Source organism: Taeniopygia guttata, chromosome 1 (assembly GCF_048771995.1).
Source record: "Taeniopygia guttata chromosome 1, bTaeGut7.mat, whole genome shotgun sequence".
In the NCBI taxonomy this organism is placed as follows: domain Eukaryota; kingdom Metazoa; phylum Chordata; class Aves; order Passeriformes; family Estrildidae; genus Taeniopygia; species Taeniopygia guttata.
Window position 1 is genome coordinate 34,076,257 of NC_133024.1, and position 14,566 is coordinate 34,090,822.

The 14,566-nt window shown below is 37.1% G+C and overlaps 1 protein-coding gene across 38 annotated transcripts in view; it reads left to right on the forward strand.

Annotated features, from left to right (window-relative positions):
• Positions 1 to 14,566, forward strand: part of DLG2 (discs large MAGUK scaffold protein 2) — a 988,777-nt gene that overhangs the window by 501,765 nt on the left and 472,446 nt on the right. The window contains exon 1 of one of the 38 annotated variants that reach the window (XM_030286655.4): positions 2,409 to 5,143. The exons of 36 other annotated variants lie outside the window; for them this stretch is intronic. In XM_030286655.4, the coding sequence (XP_030142515.1) occupies positions 5,066 to 5,143 (78 nt within the window). In that variant the 5' untranslated portion in view covers positions 2,409 to 5,065. Of the gene's footprint in view, positions 1 to 2,408; positions 5,144 to 14,566 lie in introns of those variants that run through there. One more of the 38 variants, XM_012569905.5, reaches the window with a different exon arrangement.

Sequence of the window (14,566 nt, forward strand, 5' to 3'; positions counted from 1 at the left end):
TTCCTTCATCTTGTGATTTTTTTTTTTTTTTTTTTTTTTTTTTTTTTTTTTTTTTTTGTTTTTCCCTGTTCCCTTCTGTGCAACATTTCTTCATCAGGATAAGTGACTGTTCTCATAATCATTGCACTATATTCTTGCCATTGACTTAGATGTTCCAAGGAAGCATTTAGCTTTTTAGAAATTCAGATTTCATCTTTCATCTTTAAAACTCAGGACCAAAAGGTAGAATTTTAATTTTTTTTTTTAAGGAAAAAAAAAAAGTTATGAAACATCATAACTGGTAGAAAAGACCAAAACTAGAAATTCACATGCTCTGCAGTGGTGGGACTGCAGCTCAATTCCTGCATTCAGTTCTGGGACCCTCACTGTAAGAAGGGCATTGAGGGGCTGGAGCACGTCCAGAGAAGGGCAGTGGAGCTGGGGAAGGGTCTAGAGCACAAAACTGAGGAGGAGTGGCTAAGTGAGGTGGGGGTGTTTATTCTGGAGAAAAGAAGGATCGGGGAACTTATTCCTCTCTATAAATACCTGAAAGGAGGCTGCAGTAAGGTGAAGGCTGGTCTCTTCTCTCAGGTAACAAGCAATAGGATAAGAGAAAATGACTTCAAGTTTCATCGGGAGAGATTTAGTCAAAACTAGGAAAAAATTCCTCATGGAAAGCCTTGCCGAGCATCAGAACAGGCTGTCCAGGGAAGTGGTTGAGTCACTGTTCCTGAGGAATTTACAACATGTGTAGATGTGGTGCCTATGGACATGGTTGGACTTCAATAATCTTTCCAACCTCAGCAATTCCGTGATTCTATTCTGTGATAATCCTTCAATCTGTTACAGACAGTGTTCTGCCCTGACCAAAAAAGAAGTCTTAATGTGTTCTGGTGGTCCTGATGCTTACTTTTGTGAGAGTGCCCATAGGTTTCCTATAAAAATATTCTTTGTTGCATTAGGAGGAAGAACATTAGTCCATTTCCCATTGTTTAGAGGGAAGAATGAAAAATCAGGTCCTTACAAAACCTTGGGTATTCCATCTACTTAAAGAATAGTGAGGTGTGAGTGCCTACAATTTATATCTTCTGGACTGAATAGCAGACATTTAGATTCCTGTCTTTCCTCGTATTCTGGTCATTAAAGAGTATGTCTTGGCATCATGTAGCTGTGTAAGATAATTAGTTGTGCTGGGGATGGGAAATGGTTGCTTGTACAGTCAGCCAAATCAATATCTGTTGTTGCCTTGTGCTAATAAAAACAAAACTAGCTACCTTAGATTCCCAGCTGCAGCTCTGTTCCTGTACCCACAGCTGTGGAATGTTAAAAAATAAACCTTGAAGTAAAGTGATTGTTATATATCTTAAGTATTTCATTTTTAACTTGTTCCATCTCCTACCCATTTCACTGGAAACAGTTCTGCAAACCCTGAATACTAATCTTTCCATCCGTCTTCCCATTCTTACAAGGAAGGCATTATTTATGACTGAACTGTATTTGTATTTTAAATGGCCCTGTCATCACGTTTTATGACTACTGTGTATATACTCAGATAGAGGTTGGAGAGAACCAGAATCCACAGCTCACATCTATCTTCACCACAGGTGTGTGAGGGGGAGGTTGACACCCCACGTGTGTTCTGTGAGAAGTTATCCCTTAACAAGGGAAAATTAATGCTCTCTCTAAAGCAAAGCCAGGCTTTAAGTAAAGCAGCACTGTTAAAATTGAAAAAGGAGGCAAACTGTCAGAAGTACTGGTGATACTCAGTGCATACAAACAGTTGGCAAGGTGTTTGAAACAACCATCTGTTTCGGTACCCAGCATCAAGTGCCCTTGCTTGCGATGTTGGGGAGCCATGTCATAAAAATAATACGATTCAACAGCCTATGAAAACAAATAGGCTCGTACAAAATTTCTGTTTCTTAGAAATAGCACTTAAAATATTCTTGCTTTGTACTCATGCAAAGAAGTAAAGCAGAACAGAAACATAGCACTATGTTAAGCACAATGCTCTGTGCTTACACCCATGTGCCCACTTGTGGTAAGACCAATCCTTCTCATAGAGGCAGAAGAATGACATTTAATGTATGGTTTGGATGTGTTTTGGTTTACCAAAAATCACCCGTTCATTTGCAGCAAGAAGCTCCTTGTAAAATCTGCTCTTAACTGATTATTTCCTGTCTGTGATAATATTGCTGCTCAATGGCATGTATCTCTCTGTCCTTGTAATGTAGCACTTCAGTGAGCAGGCTAAAGTATGTATTACTCCTGTGAGGAGACAGCAGCTGGGAGTTCCAATTCTTCTAAAGCAGCTCAGCTTGTAGCACTTCTGTAAAATGCAGCCTTCGTTATGGTTACAGTAAAATATTCATAATCATAAACTCCCTTGGTACCAGTACAGCCCTAATAAACCTGCTACTGGCAATGTATGGCAGACTGCTGCCTGATGGAGCTGTAAGGAAATGGCTTGCAGCCTGGCCATTGCTGTATTTGAAGGGTTGGATAGATCTTCAAATGCATGCAAACAGTTAAACTGTATTTCTGATTAGAATCAGGATTAGGTATTTGGCAAGATTTATTCTTCCTGATCTAACATTTTCAGTGGGTGGAGAAAATTACCTCCCTATTGCTTTGTCATTATTTCTTAAATGAACAATGTATTCTATTTTTTTCCTTTAAGTGGGATGAATTGTGGCTTTTTATTAATCCCTAATTTTCCTGAATAAATAATTCAGTAAAGCTGCTAATGTTGAGGATAAAAGTCATTAAAAGGAAGTTTTATTGTTTAACGAGTATTTCCTTAGATTTTCTCAGCTTCTGAATATACATAAGACTATAAAAGTAGTTGTTTGGGAGAATGTACCCTTTTTTGGCTGTAGTACAATGATTTCAAATTATGCTTATTCTCTTCATAAAAGCATGGGAGCAGAGTGGGAGAAGTGTTCTACTGTTTATACATATACTGTGTAAGATTTTTTTCTGTTCCTTTAACATTTATAGTGTTGGTTAAGCTGTGTAATGATGTTGCTTCTCCTTTTCTGCACTTTTTTTTTTTCCCTATCATTGTTTCCTTAGAATAGTGTTACAGCTAGAAACGTCTCTGGCTTCTTCCTAAAATTTTCAGGCCATCTTTCTTCCTTCTCTTGTCTACCCTTCTCTCTGTTTTAGGACAATGTCATCCCACAAATAGGGAGAGTGGTGAGAGGCTGCTACATGGCATGATAAAGGTTTTCTCACCTTGAAGAGTCCATCTCACTATCAGCCTAGATTTCAGAGAGCTAAAGTGTTGTTATGGAAAGACGGCTCTTCTGTAGCAATCATATTCTAGATGAGACATGATTTGACTCTATCTTGTGTTCTTAAAATTTTCTGGCTGCCAGGATTAATTAAATATTTGAATTGGAAATAGTTAGTAACTCTTCCTTTCCCAGAAATACAACCAGTTACCAAATATTTTGTCAGAAGTTTTTAGATGTCAAGCAAGAATCAATCATACACGTTGGAGTTACCTTGAAAAAAGTCCTCACAGTCTAAGAATTTCAATTTAGTTAACCAATTTACCATTTTAAAATGTGTTGAGGAATTCTTTGAACTCCATATAATCTTAACAGAACTGAGGAGTATGTGCCTTCAGGCTCAAAGCTTGAGCAGTGCCATCCAGGTACAGTAACTTGGATGTTCTAAGTTATAAGTGGGAGTAGAATGTTTTCCCTTTTGATTTCATGTGCTCTGGAGAAAATAGTTTCAGCCATTCTCTGAAAATCCTGGGGCAGAAAAGGTGTTTCCTTGGCCCCAAGAGCCTATACTAAATTGCTCTGCCTTTATTTCCTTTGCCATACATTGATTAATTTGGGTTTGTTCTTTACCACGGAATAGCAGAGTAGAAATTATTCCTGCATGTGTGCATTTCAAATCCAATGCTGCGGACAGGACAGAAGTGGCTCTCCTTCATGTTGGTATCTCCACACTTGTAGGTGGGAGGGCATTGGGCAGGACTTCTCTTCTAAGTGCTATCAAATACAAAACATAACTGAAAATCCTGTAATTTACAGCCTTGATACTGGGAGGAAGATCTAGTTTGTCATATGTCTGGAGCCAGAAGAGCGTGTTTCTGCTTATTGTTTAGCCATTCTAAGAGAAATGCAGGGGTTAAAGCTGTAGTGTGTGACAAAAGGAAAATAGTGCATTGCTGTTTTGCTGCAAAAATAGGTGTTCAAAGGCACTTCCCAACTCCTAATGCAGAATAGCATGCAACTAAAGGAAGAGGGAAAAGCATGCTTAGGTAGGGCAGAAGTTTGGAATTTGGAAAAAAATTCTGTCAGGTTTCTGATTTGTGAAGGCATTATCAAAGAAAAACAGAAGCCCTTGACTGAGTCTTAAATCCTTCAGCAGAGCATGTGTGACATCAGCAAGGGAACTGAGCAGCTCTGATGCTGCTGTCTGTTGTGAACTGAAACTAGGTAGCAAAAATATCTCTGAATAGACCCCAGACTGCAAGAACAAAGTAAAATCAATTTTCCTTTCATATCTTAATTTCCCTGAAAAACATGAAACACCTGTTCTTTCGCCTTAACAGTTAATACACAATTCTATTTTTGGCACTTTTGTACCCCTTTGCTTTCCTGCAGTGCTGTGTATCTCATTTTTGAACTGCTGCTGCTTCTGTTGCATGCTGGCAAATCGAAGAGAACCAAGGAGTTAAATTTTAGAACAGGAGAAGAGGAGGTGAGCTGTCTGCTACAGTAGTTTACTGCAGCTTCCTTTCATACTGACACATATGTAGTTTGTGGTGACAGTGCTAAAGAACTGCAGACAGGCACTTAGCAGACTGGATGTGAGCTGGATACAAAGATGCCTCACCCTGGACTTCCTGCTGGCAGTATGTAAATACACCTGCAGACTGGCCACACTGGGTGGTTTGTTTTTTTTTACAGAAGGAGCATGAGAGGACTTGATAAAGCAACAGCACAGTTAAGACCTTAACCAGCATTAGATCTGTATCTCAGTTGTGGGGGAAGTTGGCTTTTTTTTTTTTTTTTTTGGTGTGTGTGTGCTGCATATTCAGACTGAAATCTTCATCACTACAATGTTTGCCTCTATCTGGTATGCCAAGAAGCTGGGACGCAGGTTTGTGCATAACGCCAGGAAAGCAAAAGCAGAGAAGGTACGTTCCTAGTGGGAATATAAAGCCTTATGTCTCATGCAAGCTGCCTGCTGGCATCCTGTTGTGTGTCTGCTTAGCTTTTTAAAATACCATGAAAAACAATCTATTGCTATTCCTGATTTCATGTGAGAGTCTTTCAATATTTTGTATATTATTAAATACCAGGGAGAAGAACCTTTTGAAAATCTTTATGTCCTCTTTTGGTTGTTTTTCTTCCCAAGATAAACAGCTGTACTTCTGGTATGTCTGTGTTAAGGGAGCACTTCAGTGAACTTGTTGCTGTGCTGCATTATTTTTCCTTGTACCATATCAGGCTCTTAAACAACCGCTGATTGTTTGCTGCTTGTAGATTTTTTCCTAGTGTGGTACTAATGAGGATGGAATAACATGTTAAGCATTTATAATGTTTGGGAATTTTGTTTCATGGTACTTTTTGAAACTGTGCTGCAGCATGGGTCCCTTTTATTTAAAATAGATATAGGTATGTAGAAATGATCAGTACTATATTTCAATATTTTTCTCTCATAAAATGGAACTGTATTTTACTGGCTGCTTTCTGGAAGCCCCCGTAGATAAGAGTCTTCTGCCCTCTTTCTCCCTGAGCAAAACTTAAACAGTTTTAGAATTTGCAGTAATGATAATTAGGGGATATCAAGGCAATTGTATTTTGTTTTAAGCATAGAAAACATTTAATTAGAGGACCTGCAATTCAGTTTTTTCTACATTACCAGACAAACCATTTTCAAAATGGGACCAATTCCTCTTTCATAAACTCAGATTTAGATTGGGGTGAAAAAACTTCAATGTAATATTGTAAAGTTACCTCATTAGTCTAATAATGATGGCTTCCTCTTTTCCTTGTTGTCTTTGATGTAGTCAAAGACTTTCTATATGGGCTGCTTTATTATGTCTTTAATATGCCTTATGCTATGTAACACAGCCACCAATCCACTAAGCAACTATTGTTGCCTGAATTCCTTTATAACTGGAAAAGTCCTTCACTTATAGAAAATTATTAGCAAAAATATATTATATTTGTGGTAGAGGGGAGAATGGGGAGAAGTTTTCTTTTTCTGCAAAATATTCCCAATGGTTAAAAAGGTGCTGTGTGAAAATTTTGAAATTTAAATATGCAAGTCATTGGGAAGTTACTTAAATGGTAGTGATTTATATATTTCACATCATATACATGAGGGGGAAATTGAAATGCAGAGAGCTATACATGGGACTGTCAAACTTTCCCTGTCATCAATCACATTTCCGTAAAGAGAGCATCATATAAACTCTCCTGCTGTTTGCATATTGTTATGGAAGGAAAAAAAGTTGCAGCCTGGATCTTCCTTAGTCCTGAGGGGCTCCCTCCAGAGGGATATTTGCTCTCAGGCTTCCTCCAAGATGACAGAGGCAGGATGAGTGGACGCATTCCTCTCCTGATACAGTGGGGCTCACTCAGCAGCTTTAAAAACAGATTTGGTGTGCACTGCTTAAAGCATATATGGTCATAGATTATTTCAATAACCTTGAAAAATTTCATAAAGCAATGCTAGAGTATTCACTGAGAAAATATTTTCTTCTCTGTAGAGTCTTGTAACACCAACTAAAATAATGCTTTTAAAAATTTGTCTCTTTTCCTTTTTGTTTTAAGTACTTTAAATATTTCTGCATAGATTTATTATATTGCTGCTTGTTCATCCCTATAGAACTTTCAAAATAACTGACAGCTTAGGTCTGTGCTATTTAAGCTTTCAAGCTATGCCTAACAGTTTTTAGGGAAAAGCTTTTTTTGATATCACTTGAACATGCTATTAGCATACTTGCATGGGAATTATTTTTTTGCAAGAAGACAGCAAGTATGCAATAAACACCTTGTGAAATGTTTATTTATTGATTTACAAAAAAAAAAAAAAATTCTTTCTTGGTTTTTTTTTTCCACAGTCAGGGCTCATTTATATTTTTAATTATTTTTTCCCTGCAAATTAAACTCTAGCAAATGCAGAAAATCCCATTCCTAGCAGGATTCTATTTCAGTAAGTGCCATTAATGATTGGAAGCTGATCAACACTGACATCTTCAGTGCAATACCTCAGTACTAGGAGAACACAGATAAAATATAGATCTATCAAAGTGTAAATTCAAAATACCATTTAACTGCATGCCTTGTTTTGGGTTTGACCTTTTTTATATAGTGGTTGAATAATCAAATTATTAAGCAGTTTCTCTTTTTTCTTTTCCCCTAGAAGAATAATTAGATGTTTTTCTCCATGTGTATGAGCTGAATGATACATTGTTTTCTTAATGCGCTTTTGGAGGTAGTAACATACAGCAGTATTTTCTAATACCACATATTTGCAAAAAGATTGCCTTGCAGTAAAGAGCTGGATAGTAGAAATCAGAAGACTGGGGCTCCAAAGCAGATTTTTCTGTTATGCTTTACTTCTTTGCATGAGTACAAATCATAAATTTTTTAGGGGCTATTTCTAAGAAACAGAAATTTTGTATGACCCTATTTGTTTTCATAAGATGAGGAAGAAAATGGGGGATGGTTACAACATGGGTTGCTGAGCACACACACATATGCACAACCTGGCAGTATAGCTCCTTAAACTGTCAAAACTTTGGGCCTGAATTGAGCAGAGAAGACATGAACTTTGATCTGCCTTGGATCCCACCAGGATCTCCTCCCAGGTGTCTGTTTAGGGGAGCAGAGTTTCCAAGGTGTGAAGCGTGCTGTGCAGGGGGGTGCACACAAAGGCAAGGGAAAGGAAGAGTTCCCTGCCCAGGTCAGGGAGGTTGGACTAGGTGATCTTTAAGGTCCCTTAAAACCCAAGGCATTCCATGGTTCTGTGGTGACTAGGGCAGTCCTTGGTGGGGAGAGCTAAGGTGGCATTGATGGTGCAGCTTGATGCTCCTGTGTGTGCGCTCTGCACTGGCATGAGGGTGGCTGGTTGTGGCCATGTGGGTGAGCTTGGCCCGTAGTGACTCCTGCACTCTCTATCTTGTCCAAAGCTGGAGCTCCTGTCCCCATCCTTCCCATGTCACCATTCCTTCCTGCTTATCTCCCCATACCTGAATATGGCAATCCCTACTCCAGGGGAGCTGGCAAGAAAATTGCCTCTAAGTGAGTGGGACCTGCCTGTTGGTACTTTGCAACCTGCAGCATTGCAGCCAAGGACTGGGGGCTTGGAGGAGCTGGAGAGCTGATCTTGAGCCTTGGGGAAAGGGGAAAAGAAGTCAGCAAGCAGCAGAGTTGGGAGACCAAAGGAAAGAGGTAGGTTTACTCTAAGAGAGAGAACTCTGTGGTAGTTCCTGGGCTTGCTTTCTTATCTCCCTAACCAGTACCTGCTGTTGAGTGCAGCACTACTGCTCCTGCCCTGCCTTTTCAGTTCTTGCTTCCCCTCCAGCCCAGCATTTCCTTGGAGTCCTAGTGGAAAGGCACTATCTCATTATCACCCACACACAACTTAAGAGCTTCAGTGTTCAAGGCTGGACTGGGCTCTGAGCAACCTGGGCTAGTGGAAGGTGTCCCTGCCCATGGCAGGGGGGTCGGAATGAGATCACCTTCAAGGTCCTTTCCAACTCAAGCCACTCTAAGATTCTATGACTTCCTGGCAAATATTAGGTTTCTATAAACCAAACATGAATTCTCACTGTTAAAATTTCATCTGGAGAGTGAAGAAGACATCTAGGAATAACAGGATTAACAGGATGAATGGCAGCCGTAGGTGTCTTAAAGGGTTCTTCCAAGTTGACTGGTGTGCACCAGCGCACCAGTATTTCTATTTGAGTCATGCTTTTATGATATATTTTAAAAACTTATTTTAATTCTGAACTGAACCAAATTTTGAAAAACTTTAAAATTTGGAAAGCTGAACTTTTTTTTTTTTTTTTTTTTTTTTTTTTTTTTTTTTTTTTAAGCTAAACCAGAAACTCTTTCCAGTATATACCAGTATATACTGCACTTTTTATCTACAAATGCTATCTCAATCTGGTTGTCTTGTCTTGATTGCTAGTGTTACTCTTACCTTCAAGTATTGAGACATCTAGTGTACAGGGCTGCCACTAATGTTGCCTGGAAACTGCTGAACTCCTTTCAAGTCATTGCTGGTCATACCTTTTTTATTGCTTTGAGTTTATAACATGAAAGGATTATTGCTATGAGTGTAAACAGGATCACTTGAACCTTGGAACTAAAATAAAACTTGAGGTAAAGATTGATGTCTTGAATTTTTCTCATTAAACCATAATCAAGCAGAAATCAAGAGATATTAACTGCATGTGGTTGTGCTATAGAAATAAGTATTCTAAATGGTTGGAAGAGGTACAGAAAAGTAACTGAACAATTAATCATGTTGATCTGAGAGAATGAGCTAAAGTGTGAAAAAGACTTTTGATAATGCTTCACTGTATTGGTAGAATTTGGGTTTCAAGGGTCTCTATCAAAAGTGGGAAAAGACTTGCCAAATTACCACATAATTTAATTTTAAACGAGGAAGTTCAGGACTGGTTTTCATGCTAGTTCAGAAGTGGAATATATTGCAACCATGATACCCAGATTTTGAACCCTAGAATTAGTTATGCGAGTGAAGTTTTAAATCTCAGTCATTCTAAAATTAGGTTTTTCCTTGTAGATTATTTTAGGGAGTGAAACAACAGGGCCTATGTGAAGCGTTTAGAGTTGATTTTCACTATTCTGTATTGTTAGAAATCTTTTTCTACTTTTTAGAAATCAAATTACTCCTAAAGTGTTTTCAGTTCTAAGAACTATGTCTTGTACTTGAAAATATTTAAGTTTACATCATAGGGTTTAGTTCATCATTCCAGTCTAACTCATGTATTAGTTTAATGATTCCAAATAGAAGCAGCTTAACTTTTTAAAAAATAGTTGTATATGTAATGATAAAATAGAATTAAGGTTTTGGACTATCAATTGTAAATAAAAATAAAGATGACCCAAAATTCACATTCACAACTGAGCAGTATAATTTTAAATTAGTCGTTTTGAAAGTATTGTAGTGCAGACTAAATAAGTAGAACACAGATCAATAAAGAGTTTTTCTTTCTATGTGCTTGGCTCTGGAGTTGTTTTGGGTAAATCAAGTATCCTGCACTGTCAGCCTACAATTAAATATTTGCAAAAGACCCAAAAAATATTCTTTAAGAAATTAACGAACAGTTAAAGCTGGGATGTGTAACAACAAGAACTAAAAGGTCTATAAATACATATTTTATAATTTTTTCAAAAGTATTCTGGCAATAACAACAATCAAGTCTCCATATCAAGATGACACTTGAATTTAGATTGTTCTCATATCTGTATTGTACCATAGCTAATTGGGCAGTTCTAGGATATGTATTCTTCTTTCATTCTTGCTTTGTTTACAAGTATCTACCAATAATTTAATTTGAAAGAGATAAGAAATTAATTTGAAACAGTAATTATTCACAACAAGCAATAGAAACTGCGTCATTAAGAAATCATAAAACATATTAGCAGAAAAGCATATTTTTTCTTACATTATTTTTACATATATATATAATTCCAAAGAAGAGAAACTCTTTTTCCTTCACTGCTTTAGAAATCACCTTAGATTTCTTAAGGAGTCCTCTCTTTCAAACCAGAACTTACCAAATCATTTACAGTCCACTGGGGTTGTGATGAAGTGATAAAACTTGCAGGTGTAGTTATTTCCTTGGCTAAAGGTGAAATGACTGCATCTCTAAGGGACATCTCATGTAGCTGCCACATGCTGTAAGGGCAATGGATAGTTTTATTTGTGTTTGGGCAGTCAAGGGCCCTCATGTTCCAAGTTCAGTGGGATGACAAAAGTGTGTCACTAATTTGCAGAAATACCTGTTCGAACAGATGCCGGAGTTATCTCAGCCCCCTGGAGGAATCTTTTCAAATGGACTTCCTAAGTACTCTATTTTACAGTTTTATGGAGAAATCTTTTCACACATAACTGCATGAAGAAAAATATGCAAGCATTCCTGTATCCAGAGCTTGCTGTCTTTTGCTTTAGCACAGCTCAGTTGGAATTCTAAAACATTTTCTCATATTGTGATTTAATCCAGAAATATATAGCTATTCAAATTGAATTTTTTTTCCTATTTTCTTTGCATTTTGTTATAAACCCATATGTACTAAGATTAATATGTAACAGGAAGGATAAGCTGCCTAAGTAGGGATTTATTTTAACTCACTGCCATCTCACAATCACTATAGAAGTGATAACGAATAAATTCAACTAACCTTGAAAAAATGCAGGAATGATGTTTTAAAATAAGATACTGATCAACAGGAAAATACTCAAGTTAATCCCCTGAAATATTTAATTACAAAGTAGTCTTTTTTTAAAAAATATGTTTTATATTTTTCTTCTGTGAGGGGTTTTATTCTTGCACCTGGCCAGGCCCTGTACCTATCTGTAGCAATTAATGAGCAATAGGCAGCAGTCCTGGTTAAGTTAGTTGGTGTTTTTTATTTTTGTTTTTTATAATTAAAGAAATACCATTTAACCAGCTAGGGGTGAGGTCTTTGTGAAGAATATCTTCTCTCCTTCTTTTCAGTATAATCTAAGAGACCTCTAGTCTTAGCTGGCTGCCATATATTGGTGATGCTTTTCCCTTTCCCCCATGCATTATTCTGGCATGCACTGCTCTGTGCCTGTCAGGTACCACCCACAGATGTCTGTAGCATGGAACTGAAAACAGTTCTTTTCCCTTTGGCCTTTTAGCCAGTGTTGTGATCATCTTAGAAACAGGTTAAGTAATTTTTCCAATTATTTTTTATCTTTTTTTGCTTCAAGACAAAAGTGAGATGGACAGGAACATTCAGAAAATGACAGCCACACTTATGGCTGCATTAACTGGTGCTCTGAGTGCTTAGCTGGGACTCAAATAGAGCCAGATCTAATGAATAAGTGGGCTTATTATCACTGGTTATGAGCTAACCTGTTTTTTCAAAGAAAAGTTGTTCTCATTTTCTATTTTCTGCTTTCATTCAATAAATAATTTATCATTTCTCCCTGCTTTTCTTTGTATAACTACTGCATTTATATTTTGGTCTACATTGTATATTAAGTTCTGTTCAATCCCGTGTGTACCATTTTGTATATATTTAACTCATAAGGCACTCATTATTTTACTGGAATAGTCTTATTTCTTTGCACAGATATACAGTATTCAAGTATATTATGGAAGTGGCTTGTGTGATGTGCAAGCATGATTTTTTCGTTTTTTTTGGTCATTACTTGTCTCTCTGTCCTGAATATGCAATTCAAAACAGTGCATAATGAATAGTTGTTTGATTTGCGTTCTGAACTGCATTTGGCATCACTTGCTGTGTTTGCAAATAGAGATCAGTTTGAAACACTGACAAGAAACAATCTGTCCTTTGGTATTAGAGTCTCTGAAGGAAACAGAGATGAAAATTCTCATACTGTTCCTAAGGTAAATTATCAAATTATTCTTGATGTGTTTTTAATATCCTATATGGGCCATTAGAGCTGGTACATATGTAACTTGCTCTCACTGGAAGGCAGCCTGCCAAAGCCATGTGTGTGTAAAAAGCTTTAGTGAAATTTAGAATTATTGCCATGTCATGCAATTCTCAAGATGGTTTACTTTAAATGAGGCACATTTTTTATGGTGAAAAAAATTTTTCTGCCATACACTACTTAAAATATTGGTGCATATCAGGGAAAGCTTGGTTGTAGCTCTAATATATGTTAACAGCTTCAGATGAGCAACTGGAAAGACTCAAGGGACTAGCTAGTATGTGCAGTCAGAGGTTTTGTCACCAGGAAGGAGGCCCCAATACCACATGAAGCACTCACGACCTTTTCTGAAGTGAGAGGCTCTCCTTTTCACAGCAGCTTACAGACAAACAGCAGAACAAGAAATTCTTCACATTTCCACCACTTCCACCACCCATCATCCCTCCTTTTTCATTCCGTTCAGAAATAAAATTGTTCAGACTATACATACAGATTGTATGTGCAGGTACACAGCTGCACTCTTAGCTCTTCTGAGATGACCCACATGATACCAGCACCATGCTGAGTGCCTCATTGTGTTCTTTATTAACTACTGCAAGGCTATGCCTTTTGTGAAGATCAACAATGCAGTAACTTTGTCATTGTTAAACTGGGATTGGATTTGAAGAACAAATTTTGTGTGATAACTTTATTTCAATCCTAGACTAATATTTTTTCAATTAACTTCCGCCTGTCTTCCAGTAAGTGCTTCCATATTTCAAAAAGCAATGTTTAAACTGAACATTAAGTGATGAATACCAGAGTTATCACTCATCTTACTTCTAAGAAGTTTACCTTACGAGTTACTTTGGGAAGCAAGGTCACATCATTAGAATTCTGCAGCATGAGAGGCATACTACCAAGTATATACTGCTTTTTTCCATTTAGAGGTTTGAAGAGCTATAGCATGCAATTTTGTAATTCTGTGAAATATTCTTTAGCCTTGAGACAGAAGGAAGATATAGAAAATGTGTTTTACTCCTACTCTAAATATAATATTCTTTTCCTCTTAGCTGATAAACTATGTATACATGGCTGTGGTTTTCGTAATTAACAACTTTTTAAAAGATTTTAGGTGAATTATTTTTGACAAAACTGTCCTGTACTCTTATAGATAGCAAAAGGTCAGGATATTCTGTATTGTTAACAAAAACAACTTGATGGTTAAGAAATATAAATTTGCTGTTTTGAAAGAGATGTTCTAGATGAGGTGAAAACGATCCTGTTGCTACCCTTTGTTTTCCAGACTGTACTTATAGCCTGAGAAGTTCTTTGTTTGGTGTAATAATCTATTCAATAGACCTCCCTCCTAACAGGGGACATAATGATATTGTTCCTAACTGTCATCAGCCTATCGTGCTTTTGTTCTCCATTCATTGCATCAATCACTGTACTGAAGGGTACAACCCATCTCTTACCTTCCTCTTCTGAAAGAGAATAGAGAGATAATAGGAAGAAATAGATAAAAAAAAGGAGGGAAAAAACCCCAGGATTCATTCTTCATATTGCTACACATTTAGAAAATTCTGAAACAATTAGCTTCATTTGTTGAATATCTGTTTTGAAAGCTCACCTTAATTAGATTTGATGTACATCAACATTAGTTGTTCAGGTTCAACACTGGGAAGGATATATTCATCTTGAGATGCTTCTGCAAAAGCTCTGTGTGCAATTTCCTAAACTGGAAATATAAACAAGTTGTTGGGTTTTTTTTTAATATGAGTCTGGATGTAAAAATGCAAATGAATATAAAATATTGTACCTGGGATGTTTTGAAAATTGAATATGAAACAAAGAATTGCTAGATATTTGCAAGGAATTTAAAATGCCATTACTGTAATTAGAGATGTTAGCAAGGAAATCATTGGAGCAAGACTATTACATTGCA